This window comes from Phyllobates terribilis, unplaced genomic scaffold, assembly GCF_046119375.1.
Source record: "Phyllobates terribilis strain yellow unplaced genomic scaffold, ASM4611937v1 Scaffold_1__5_contigs__length_1240528914, whole genome shotgun sequence".
Classification (NCBI taxonomy): Eukaryota; Metazoa; Chordata; class Amphibia; order Anura; family Dendrobatidae; genus Phyllobates; species Phyllobates terribilis.
The window spans coordinates 363,977,007-363,990,328 of NW_027362761.1; the positions used below are offsets into that span (position 1 = coordinate 363,977,007).

Genomic DNA, 13,322 nt, shown 5'->3' on the forward strand with positions numbered 1-13,322 from the left:
CTCCAGTCACAGGTGATTTGGGGGTCACCAGTCTTGTGCCTGACAAGTCCTCCGCTGATCAGATACTTAGTCTCCCTCTTACAGGAGGTGATATTTGGGAGCACCATTTAACCCTTACTTAAGGTGCTACTACTCTGACCCATCACCTATATCTATCCACACGGGACCTGGGGGTCCTGCTCCACCACATTCACGGCGGAGGGCAGGTCACCTCCCGGCCGGCGTTGCAGGGCTCAGTATGGCAGCCGTGGTTTAACCCTCCCATGACCCCGCAGTGTAGCGCCGCACTCAGCGCACACTGGGCGTTATCTCGCACCGCCCTCCTCCCCGCTGACACAGGACTGCGCAGCTCCCGGCCGAGCACCAGCAGCACAGACCGGCTCACGTGTTCTGTAGGGGGCACTCCGCCCCTCACAGGTATCCTTCCGACTTCCCGTAAAGAGTTCCCCGCGTGCAGCCTCCGCTCTTCGCCGTAGCTCCCGTGTTGTCGGTCTTCGGTACAGCAGTCAGTCCTTGGAGACGGGAGGGGTTTTTACACTCGGCTTAGCCTGTGGACGGAGGAGAGAAGGTCGCGGAGCCGGTGCAGGCGGATATAGTGACGGCGCAGGGCTGTATTCCTCCGCGGCCCCGTTTTCAGCAGACTGTTTTGGTCTTGCTCGCCTGTGGCAACCGAGGAGACCTGAGCCGCTGTGACCCGGCGTCCCGCCGCCGCTCGGCCCGCACTCTGACCGCTCCGCTCTTTTAATCACTTCCGTCACTGATTTTTAACGTAGAGGAGAAGCCGCCGTTTTGCTTTTCGCCCGGTTCGTCAGCTGCTTTGACTGCCGGTTGTTTATGGGACCGTCATGTCCATGAAGCAGACCGGTAATAACAGGAAGCCCGGCGGGGCCAACGTGCCGGCGCCCGGAGGAGGAGGCAGGCAGAACATGGGCAGGTGGGTGATGTCTGGGGGAAGCCATGTTATTACAGGGCGTTGCGGGTGTGGAGGAGGGGGACTAGGCCGCGGCTCTCCAGGCCTCACCTTCAGGGCTGCGGCGTGTGTCCTGCCGGCCGCCGGAGGCCTGTATGTGCCGCAGCCGGTCCGCGGGAATCCGGCGCATCGGTGCCCACGTCTGACCGCAGTGGCCGATCCCTGTGCACTGCCGGCCCGTGTGCGGTGCCGCATGGCCGGCGGGAGGTGACCGCGGACATCGCCTTATGTCGTGCCCTGTACCGGCTGATCTGCGCCCCTCCATGGGATGCACGGGGTTAATCCGCAGTGCTCGCCAATGGCAGACAGGGCGTCTGTGCCGGCTCCGCATTCTGCGCCGCTTCCTGAGATCCTCCCTCCCGTGCTGTCAGCAGCCGGCCACGATCACTGCGGGGATCGGTCTCTGGTGGATTTCCACGGCTGTGAGTGGTGAGATCCCCTGATCTGCCGCAGCCTCTCTGCCCGGCCGTGTATAGAGAAGGCAGGGCCGGCACACACCAGCCTGGCCTTACTCTGCCTCTGACGACCACCCAAAGAAGCAGAGAAACCTTTCTGCCTGGTAACAATCTCTGCAGCCATCTCCTGTAATCTGGTACCATCCCTGAAGCCTGGCATTATGGCTCCCATGGCCACTTTAGGCCCTGTTCACACTTATTTTGGCTTAAGTGCTAAGCGCCTAATGTGTGCATTAACCAGCGGCTGTGATGAATGCCAGTTATGTCATGAAAGGCTGATAACGGATGCAGTACAATTTCATATCCTGTGACCCACCGCCTACCATGCTCACAAAAGAAACATATACGTTTTCCAGGGGATAACATTATGATCATTGGGAGTACAAGCGCTGGATCCCCCTCTGGGGCCCAGATTGGAGCCAAGGTCAAGCATGCGCCCCTCCACTCTAGTCATCGTCTATGGGACTGCAAAAGATTGTCATCTGTACATTACTGTTCCCGGCAGACCCAACAGGAATGAATGGAGAGCAGTGCACACAAGACGCCTCGTGACCGGAGGGGTCAGAGCCTCAGTCATCGTGAAGTTATCTCCTATTGGAACAAGCTGGTTAAGTGTGTGTGTGCGCGCACAGGTCATAGATCAATATGGAATTTCAGCAGTAAAAATGCTGCGGATTTCATTGCTGAAATGTGAGATATGACGCACCTTTGCAGTGTGAACTGCGTGGTGACGTCCACAGCATGAATTGACACGCTGTACATTTGAAATTTGTGGTCCACATCAATTTGCGCTGCAGTTTTTTTTACATTGTGTATGAGTGTTTTTTTTTTTTTATAAAATCCCAGTTACAACGGTGCGTATGCAGTCCGTTAATATGTTCATTGTGAACCTTTCCAGCATTTACACTAAACTAATGGTAAAAAAAGTCATGTGACTAGGACCTTATCCAAAATACTTGTTCGTCATTGGAAAAACAGGGGCCTAGGAAAGCTGTGTGCCACCTCCTGTGTCAGCTGTACAGCAGCCTATTATCACCTGTGTCCTTTCATCAGAAACTGCTAGGCATTGGACTGAGGACAACTCAAGGACTAACATACATGTGACTGTGCTTCTCGCTTTGGTTGGAGATATGTCTTTCTTTATAGATTTTATTTACTGTTTTATCACTAAAATAAGCAGGTTATCATACATAACCAAAAGGAACATTTACATGGGGCTGCTATTTATGGGTGTGTGATCCAGTGCACTCTACAATCACAGGCCACTTACATGAAATCTCATGACTCATTTCAGCTTTATGCCGGTTACTGTATCTAATCTGTCAATAACTTGTTGGTTATACTTAAAGGAACAGTAACAGCGACGTTTAAAACTTTTTTTTTCCCCATTGCAATATATATATTTTTTTTACTCAACACTTCAAGAACTTTTATTATCCTCTCCAAAAGTAATGGCATATCATTAGGTTATACTATCTTCTTGTGATCGGTGAGGGCCTGATCTCTCAGACCCTCATAATCTTCAGAATGAGGGGGCCACAATACTGATTTAGTACTTTATTTCTGTCACTGCTACAATCATATTAACAAGTACCATCTTGGGCTGCAGAGGTGGAGCTGCTAGAGGCAAGGTCCTCTGACAATTATTTTTATACACGGCAAGCCTTCAATATAAGACAATGTAAAACTAGAAAACCCATTTAAGAATACTAGCAATTTGACATGTCAGAAAAGCTTACTGACCCTATAATATCTACAGCGCTAAGTGTCTTGCTTGAGACTCCAATTTTCCTCACTGTGTACATACGACACAAGGACAACTCTTTAACGTTTTTATTATTATGCTTATATGCAGCCATCATATTCCGCAGCGCGTTACAGACATCATCACTGTCCCCATTGGGGCTCACCATCTAAATTCCCTATCAGTATGACTTTGAAGTGTTGAAGGAACCCGGAGGAAAACCACGCAAACATGGGGAGAACATACAAACTCCTTGTGCATGTTGTTGTTAGTGGGATCTGAATCCAGCTCTACGAATCAACAGTGCTAACCACTGAACCACCGTGCTGCCCATTTACATGCATTTGCACTTAGTTTTTTGGACAAGGGCAGATTTTTTAATGCATGTGGTACTGAAGTAATAGGCTTGTCTGACGATCTCTAAAGTCCTATTTACATGAAGTGATTGCCACTAATGAGTACATGTTAGACTAGTAAATGGCTCTTTCAATCCCTCGTAGGGCAGAGTGTTCCAGATTAATCTCAGCACCTGTCCTGTTGACCAATCTGTTGGAATTGGTGGTGTTGGAAAGTGACAGAATACCATATGTTAGTGAGACAATTGGTGCTCGGTGCAACTTTTGATCTCTGTCCAATCATTTCTGGTGCAGGGGGTTCAAAAATATGACATTTGTAAATGTGTTTACGTTAAAAAAAGACAGATGTACGTACATTAATGAATTTGCCCTGATTTTCCACATTCTACACCTTTACAAACAAGTATTTAAAAATTAAAGTGCAAAATACATGTTTTCCAACATTCTTTTGCTGTGTTGATGTACGCACCAGTCATGTTATCCATTATTGAGCCTTTGCGATGGGAGGTGACTAGAGGCTCTGTTCACATATCTGAGACGGGTCAAGCAGCAATTCTGTTGGACTACCACTGTGTCATCATCCGTAGATGTGTCTTCGCGCACCATAAATGCATAGATCTCTGTAGGATGCATGAAATGAATGCATTCTTAGCCTAGACTCACCAAAGCCTTTAGACAGGGTTTTCCCTGTATCCAGCATTTTCTCTTTATGCAATCGTCAGCAGGGTACTTTGACCCACTGCAGAATGGTAAGCCAGGCAATAGGTTGCATTCATCCAGCATAGGGCTTTGATAGTGAAGTAAATGTGAGCATGTAAGGAAAGGCAGAACCCTGCTGGAAACAATAGGGGCAGGGAATGGCATGCTGTGACTACTGGGTGAGGACTAATTCTATAAGTACATGAGGGAGTAGTTCTCTACTTTGATTTCTGAGGAAGAGGGATGGGGGGGTTCTTGTGGGGGTTACTGCTGTCACAGCACAAGGGGTGCAGAGTGCACACAGCTGTCACTACTATTGCCATTGGCCAAATTCAAGTCTCACACATTCTGGATTTCAATGCATTTGCTTCATATTTGTCAAGTTCTCTGCCTCTTGGTTGTGAGAACTAGGCCTATAGCATACTTTTTTGTCTAATGGACCTGATTATTATTTTTCTAAGGCTACTTTCACAGACCAGTTTTTTCCAATGTGCCATTTTTTGCATTATTTTTCTTTTTTCATTATCTTTAAAAACTTTAGGCCAGAGGTCCCCAACCTCTGACCTTGAGCCACATTCCACTATGAAAGAGGGTCGCAAGCCACATTCAGCCCCTCCCAACTCACAGTAGTGACACCCAGAGCCCGCTATTGGGCTGTGTGCCCACGATGCGGATTTAATGCGTTTCCGCGGCGCCATTTCCGCCGCGAAAACGTATGTTAAGTTGTCTGCCATGTTTCCCAATGATAATCCGCATGTGCTATGCACATGCTGCAGATTATCATTGCAGAAAAAAAACCAGCACTACCATTTATTGTGCGTAATCACTGCGAAATCGCCGCCATTGACTTGCATTGAACCGCATAACATCTGCATGCATACATATATGCATGCGTATGGTACCCAGGTCTGGAGAAGAGGAGACTCTCCTCCAGACCTGGGTACCATTAGTAAAAAAAAAAAAATCATAAAAAAACAAACAACAAAAAAACATTATACTTACCTCTCCGGCAGCCCCCGGTCTCCTGTCTGGTGGCTTCCTCTGTCATCGGGGTCCTGCGGTGTTGTGAAAGGACCTGCGGTGATGTCATTTAGTCAGCTGACAGGTCACGTGACAGCCGTTGTCAGCGGTCGCGTGATCTGTCAGCTGACTAAATGACATCAGCGCAGGTCCTTTCTGAAGACCGCGGGACACAGAGGACAGAGCACGCCGACGGAGAAGGAGACTGGGGGCCGCCGGAGAGGTAAGTATAATGTTGTTTTTTTTTTTTTTTTTTACTATTGATGCTGCGTTTAAAGCAGCATAAGTTGGTGACACACTATAAATACATGCCAGTTGCATGGATTTATATTGTGTGACCAACTTGTGAAGCATTTTTCCAAGTGATGCTCAAAATTGCTTGGAAAAGTGCTTGCGGAAATGCATGTAGAAACGCTGAAAAAACACTTAGGCTGTGTGCCCACGTAGCATTTTTCAAGCGTATATGCTGCGGAATTTCCGCAGCGTAAACGCTTGAAAAACGCATGTATATCCGCACCCCATGGTCCCCAATGGCATTCCGCAATGTCAATGCCCATGCTGCGGATTTTTCCGCAGCGTATATGCTACGGTCAAAAATCCGCAGCATGTTCATTAATTTTGCGGAAGCGCAGCGGAATCAATGTGCGGATGGTACCCAAGTCTGGATGAGAGGAGACTCGCATCCAGACCTGGGTACCAAAGAACCTGTAAAAAAAAGAATAAAATAAAGTTTATACTTATCTTCTGATGTTTTCCCTCCGTCGCGCTGTTGTCTGAAGGACCTGCCACGTCATTGAGTCATGTGACCCACCACATGACTCAATGACGTCACCGCAGGTCCTGCACACAACAGCGTGAGCCGCTCAAGCCTCCGGACGGGGCAGAGAATGCATCAGAAGGTGAGTATAAAGTTTATTTTTTTATTTTTTACCATTCTGAACAAGTTGTCAAGCACTTTTCCAAGTGGTGCTTGATAACCCGCATGCGGAAATGCATGCAAAGACGCCTCACAAACGCTTCTACCTGGCGGGAAAACCGCATGTAATATCCGCATGCGATTTTCCCGCCAGGGAGAAGCGTAAAAAATATGCTTCAGGTCCGCAACGTGGGCACATAGCCTTATCCCTGGCAGACAAAAATGCATGTAAAATCTGCATGTGTTTTTTCTGCCAAGGAGATGCAGAAATGCTCAGGAAATTTCTGCATCATGGGCACATAGCCTTACCGGTATGACAGCCTAAGATTTTCCACTGAAATCACACCACAGCAGTATGCCAAGATCCAGGATTTCCCATCTTACCACCATTCAGATCTGCTCTTCTGTGCAGGGCTATACAAAAGTCACCATCTAGAGATCTGCTCTTAATAGCCGTTTGCTATACCTGGTGCTAATGCACCAAGCTGGCAGACAGCCGCGAGCCACACATCACGGGCCCGCGATCCACATGTGCCTCTTAAGCTACAGATTGGGGACCCCTGCTTTAACCATAAAACATTTTGACTTTCACTTTTTGCCTTTGACAATTAGAAATGGATTAGTTAAAAATTGATGAAAAACTGATTTCTTCCATTTTTGACGGATCCTATAGACCTAAATGCCCGAATCTAATCTGCAATAAGTGATGAAAATAGGAAGTGCACTGAATTTGACGGAACAGAAACACTGATCCATTAAGAAAAAATAAAATCCAGCAAACAGATGCTAGAAAAGGAGTTTCTTTGGGCATGCTCATGTAACATTAGAAGTTGGGTGACTGATGTGGTATAGACAACTCCTTTTACATTTTGAGCTACTATATGAAGCATCGGTCACCTCCCAGAAAACTCTATGAAGTCCATCTAGAGTAGACCCTTTTTAAATAGACTAAAGTCACAGCTCTCCACTGTCTCACTATTATGACAGTTGTCTCACTCTCTGGTTCTGTGCTGGGAGATGTGGGGAGAATAGATGTTTGCATCATGGAAACATGGGTGATCTGTGCTGTTATCCCTAAGGATAAATTTATGTAAGATTGATTCTAGTGTATTATAGAGCAGCCGGCGAGGGCAAGAAGTAGCAACAGAAGTAAATGCTTGGCCTATCCTCAGTGTGTTATGGCTGTGGTTGCCTGTCTGTTTAGAGTACAGTATGTAGTGAGAGACTTGGATAACAATTTAGAGGCAGCAGATTACTCCTTGCACATTAAACCTTTACAAGCAGCTATGTCCTCTTGCAGATTAAGTTTTAGGGTATGTGCCCACGATCAGGAATAGCATTTTAGATGTAGCTCACCTGCGCTGTGTCCAAAATGCAGCTTTCTATATTGGAAGCACAGAGGATGGGATTTCTAGAAATCCCATGCCCACTGTGCTTCTATTTGACGCTGCGTTAACTCACCCGCGGCGTGGCTTTATGAGCGCAGCCTGTCAATTTCTGTTGCAGAGACTAAGGCTAAGTGCCCACGATGCAGAAATTCTCTGGATTTTTCCTGAGCGTTTCTGCATCTCCCTGGCAGAAAAAACGCATGCGGATTGTACATGCGTTTTTCCTGCCAGGGACATGCGGATGTGAAGCGTTCTTCACATGCATTTCCTCATGCGGGTGTCAAGCGCTTTCAAAGCGATTTTAGCATCACTTGGAAAGTGCTTGACAACTTGGTCACACTATATAAATCCATGCAACCGGCATGGATTTATATAGTGTGACCAAGTATAGTTGAAAAAAAGATTAAAAAGGGTAAAAAAAACCCCAACAAAAAACATTATGCTTACCTTCTGATGGCCCCCGGTCTTTTCTCCGCTGCGTCCGGACTGTCGCGGTTGTGTAAAAGGACCTTCCATGATGTCATTTAGTCATGTGACAGGTCACGCGGCCGCCAACGTCAGCGGTCGCGTGACCCATCACATGACAAAATGACGTCATGGCAGGTCCTTTTAGACCATCGCGAGCTGTACAAGAGATCGGACGTAGCAGAGAAAAGACCGGGGGCCATCAGAAGGTAAGCATAATGTATTTTTTTTTTTTTTACAGGTACTATGGTACCTGGGTCTGGAGGAGAGTCTCTTCTCCAGACCCGGGTACCATCCGCACATTGAATCGCTTAATATCTGCATGTGCACATGTAGTCATGCGGATATTAAGCGATTCAATGCAAGTCAGTGGCGGCGAAAACGCCACGATTACGCAAAATAATTGGTAGTGCTGCTTTTTTTTCCGCAATGATAATACGCAGCAGAAATTTCTGCAGCATGTGCACAGGACATGCGGATTATCATTGGGGAACATGGCAGGCCTTCTACCAAGCGTTTTTTAAGTGTTTCTGCAGCGCAGTTGCCGCTGCGGAAACGCTTAAACGCATTGTGGGCACACAGCCTAAATTTCCACAATATAAAGTTGGATGCGCTAAATCTGCATTTTTCAATGAACACATGCGGATTTACCTGCGTGATCGGACGCAGCGTGATCGGACGCAGCGTTTTGGACCCAATGAAAATATGCTGTGTCCAAAACGCTATTACCTGATCGTTGGCACATAGCCTTAGAAGCTATGTCCTCTTCCTTAATCTGGGCTACATAATAAACAGGAACATCTTACATGGTTGATGTATAGCAATATTCAGTATGAAGTAAAGTTCAGGCTCTTGGATTGAGGGAATGTAAATTTTACCTGATTCTCTAAGGGTATGTGCACACGATGCAGAAATGAAGCAGAAAATTTCTGCATCATTTCTGCATCTCCCTGGCAGAAAAAACGCATGCAGATTGTGCATGCGTTTTTCCTGCAGAATACATGCGGATCCACATGCAGATTCACATGCGTTTCCGCATGCAGATTGACAAGCGCTTTCCAGGCGATGTTAGCATCACCTGGAAAGTGCTTGATAACTAGGTCACACTATATAAATCCATGCAAACAGCATGGATTTATACAGTGTGAACCGAGAGCGTGTATATACTTACCTCCGATGGCCCGCGCTGTCCTGCTCAATCTGTTCTCCCGGCTGCCGGCAACTTTGAATTGAAAGACCTGCCGACGTCAGCGTCACGTGACCCGTCACATGACTCTGACGTCACCGCAGGTCCTACAACTCACTGCAAAGTGCCGGGAACCAAGCGGGAGCGCTGCGCGGGCCGACAGAAGGTAAGAATACATTATTTTTTATTTTATTCTTCTTTTTACAGCTTTTTTAATGGTACCTGGGTGTGGATGAGACTCTCCTCTCCTCCACACCCGGGTACCATCCGCACATTAGAACGCACCAATTACGCAAGTACAGATGCTGTCTTGCGGAATTGGCGCGTTCTAATGCAAGTCAATGGCGGCGAAATCGCCGCGTTTCCGCAAAATTAATTGACATGCTGCGGATTTTTGACCGCAGCGTTAACGCTGCGGAAAAATCCGCATCATGGGCACAGCACATGCGGATTTCCATTGGGGAACATTGCTTCCCTTCTACCATGCGTTTTTCATGCGTTTCCGCGGCGTTTACGCAACTGCAAAAACGCCGCGGAAACGCATGAAATACGCATCGTGTGAACACAGCCTAAGAGTGAATTATTTCACTATGGTTTTGCTTCTTTTTGGGTATATTAATGAGAAAAATTGGTAAGTAAATTCTCCCACTGAATTTGATGGATCAGTAAGTTGACAAAAAATGTGGAACAGGCAAAAAATCTTTTTGATCTGAACACAAGGCTCCTCATTACCATTCAGATGCTTTATCGGATCAGCTTCCACCCCATAGTTGGGACGTCCAAAATACGAGAACCTCACCAGATTTTGAGCTCAATTTGATATAAAGTAAAACCTGTCTCCCACATTAAATAAAGAACTCTTTCCTCTAGGACCCGCATCGCTCCTGTGATGTCAGCACAGTTTCCCTGTGGCCATGTGGCATTATGTGAATACTATTGCTAATCAGCTGCAGCCTTCATTATTCTGTGAGAGCCGGCATCCGCTCTGATGGAATACTGAAAGGCTGAAGCCAATTAGCAGTAAGGCTGTGTGCCCACGTAGCATTTTTCAACCGTATATGCTGCGGAATTTCCGCAGCGTAAACGCTTGAAAAACGCATGTATATCCGCACCCCATGGTCCCCAATGGGATTCCGCAAGTTCTATGCACATGCTGCGGATTTTTCCGCAGCGTTTATGCCGCGTTCAAAAATCCGCAGCATGTCATTTAATTTTGCGTTTCCGCAAGCGGAATTGCCTTTGTCCAATGCATAAAAAACGCAAGGCAATTCCGCATGTGGAAAACGCGTGATAAACGCGCGAAAAATGCGCGATAAACGCGTGCGGAATTCCGCATGCGTTTTTCCGGGAGAGGACTTGCATTTATGCAGCAGAAATTTTCTGCTTCATAAATGCAACGTGGGCACATAGCCTTACTGGTTTGCTATGGTGGTCACGTGGCCACCATGAGGCACAGTGTCAACATCACAGGGACTCTGCTGGTCCAGAAGGTAAGTGTGACCTATCTTATCTCCGGGGTCTTTAGCAGTTAAAGACGACTTGTCACTAGTTTTAGCATATTAAACTGATCACATCATGAAACCGTGGCTGCAAAGCTGAATAAAAGTAGTTTATTCCTGCTAGCCACCAGGTGCTCATGATTGGTTAATGAAAAACCTTTAACGCCCCCCTGGCCTTATGTTGCATTGTAATTTAAACTTTACCAACGAATATCTCCAAAAAGGAGATAATAAATTAAATTTTTTGCTTCAGCGCTGGGAAGAAGGGGTTGTCCAGGAGTGGACAGCCCTTGTAAGCAGGGCTGTGGAGTCTGTATAATATGGACTGACTCCAACTCCTAAAATATATAATAAATTGGGTACAGTAGTTCAATGCAGTTTGTGGGGAATATTGTTTCATAAGAATTTGGGAAAGTTATGAAATGCCCTATAAATGTTCTGTCCTATTCCTGATCTAAGGGTCTAGACTTTTAGCTGAGATGAATTTGTGCTACAGTAAATTTATCACTTAAACTTTAGCCATGTATGAGGGAGTCGTGGAGACGGAGTATAAGTCGGTGTCATGGAAATTGAGAAGTCGGAGGTTTGGCTTACCGACTCCACAGCCCTGCTTGTAAGGCAGCTTTTCAGAAAGATATAATGGGTATCTGTAGATGTTGTTTATGTTCCATAATTGGATTCCATCAGAAAATTAGCTGGCAAGCCTGTCGCATGGAGCAATATGACAGTCTAAAAGTATATCACCCCTCAGTCAATAGACTACGTTGTTGGTATCTAACTACTCAATAGCTTTTTACAAAGTGCTGCTGATACAGGTTTCTTTCAAGGCGTGTCTGGTCCATGGCATTTCATTCTTAAAATGACACTGGTTGAAATTAAAGTAATGCTCATCATACACCCCTTCCCCAGCTGCTTTTTCTGACTTAGTTGACCTTTGCTATCTCCACACATCAAAAATGGCTTAATTTTAAAATGGCTGCTGAGCTGTGAATGGCTGAGCCGGTGTTTCCAGCCATTTCTGGTGTCAGAATGAGAGGTGTGAGGAGTTGACTAATGCTTGCGACCGAAGCCTCCATCAGGAATCTAATGTCTGTGGCATGATCACTTTCTAGTATGTAGATTGTGCGGTGTGGCCTGGATTACACGGCATGTCATGCATTCACGTCACCGTGTTTACTGTCCAATTATTCTGATCTGTTAGAGCAAAAAAATATGATTCTTTCTCATTACAGGGATGTGGGAAACTCTTTAACATTTGTTTTCTTGTGTGGGGCCTTATGTCACTTCTGTGTTTTGGACCCACTCCCAAGTTTGAAGCAATTGATTAAACCGTGAAGTTGTAGTAGCTTTGCATGCATCCGTGAGTGACCTACACCATTGGAAGAAACTCTACAATGAAAGATTGAGTGAAGCAATCTGACCTTATTGTACCCCTGTACTACCTGTGCTGTTCCACTAAATTAAATTTGGAGCAATATTCATGGGATTGGTTGGGGTGTCAGATCCCCACTAGTCATAAGGTTATTTCCTAATGATATGCCAGAACATTGTAAGGTCAGCAAAATCAATTAGAGATGAGCGGATTGCTTTGTGGAACCGTGGTCCAGGTCAACGCTTTGTGGCCATGGACAGGACCTGTGGCGATTCCCTGAACGTCCAGGTTCCCTGTAAATGCATTTGATTAGTCGGCCTGGCATGATGTCGCCACTGACAGAGAATACTGACATGGACCATGGTTGGTTGAAGCAATCTGCTCATCTGTAATATCAAATGTGTGTTGTTTAATTTTTGTTTTTTTTTTACTAATCCCTCCCCCCAAAATGGACATTTCACATCAAAAGGTACAGTATCATGTGAATCTTACTGCAGAGAAAATGGTATACAATTAATCAGTAGCACATACACTAACTTTTTTTTTTTAGAAACGTTTCTAATTTGTTTAATATTTATAATATGATTATGCAATTTCTACGTTACTAAGAGGAACTGTCGCCTCACTTAGACATGTCTGTTTTACTAAATACTTGTTTTCTTAATGAAATGACAATTTTTAGGATGAGATTTATCATAAATACTGGCTTGGTAGGGGTCTGCCTCCCAGCACCCCCCACTGATCAGCTAATTAGTTGTCTACCTGCCCTCAGCCCTGTACATTTTGTATAGGGTTTGCCTGGTACTGCCGCTCATTCTGCTTAGAGCCATTCAAGTAAACAGGACTGAGCTGCCACAGAACTGTGCCATGTGCGCAATAGAGGTGGGGTGCCATTAAGTCAGAGTCCCTGGAAATCATTTTTCCAGTTAAAAATATTTATTTCCTATTCATAGCATAGGTGATAAATATGACCATTGGGGTCCCATTGTCTTGAGACTGTGTGCCCTAATATGCCTGTGTGAATGAAGCTGGTGCGGTACATGCTTGACCACTGCTCCATCCACTTGTATGGGACTGACAGGACAGCTATCAGTCAATGCCATTGAACTGAACTGATCAGTAGTCTAGCTTGTACATCACCGCTTCATTCACAGAGGGAACCCCTCGTCTTGGGATCTGTGAGGGACAGCATTGTTCTGATCTCCAGCAATCATACATTTAAAGGGAATCTGTCAGTAGGATCAGACTTCCT

General features: G+C 45.9%; 1 protein-coding gene across 13 annotated transcripts in view; it reads left to right on the forward strand.

The window, feature by feature from the left end:
- The first annotated feature begins 330 nt into the window (after nucleotides 1-330).
- Nucleotides 331-13,322, forward strand: part of ATXN2 (ataxin 2) — a 92,103-nt gene continuing 79,111 nt past the window's right edge. For 3 of the 13 annotated variants that reach the window (XM_073676328.1, XM_073676329.1, XM_073676327.1), the window contains exon 1: nucleotides 427-934. In XM_073676328.1, coding sequence (XP_073532429.1) covers nucleotides 846-934 — 89 coding nt within the window. In that variant the 5' untranslated portion in view covers nucleotides 427-845. The other 10 variants (XM_073676338.1, XM_073676326.1, XM_073676330.1 and 7 more) reach the window with 5 other exon arrangements.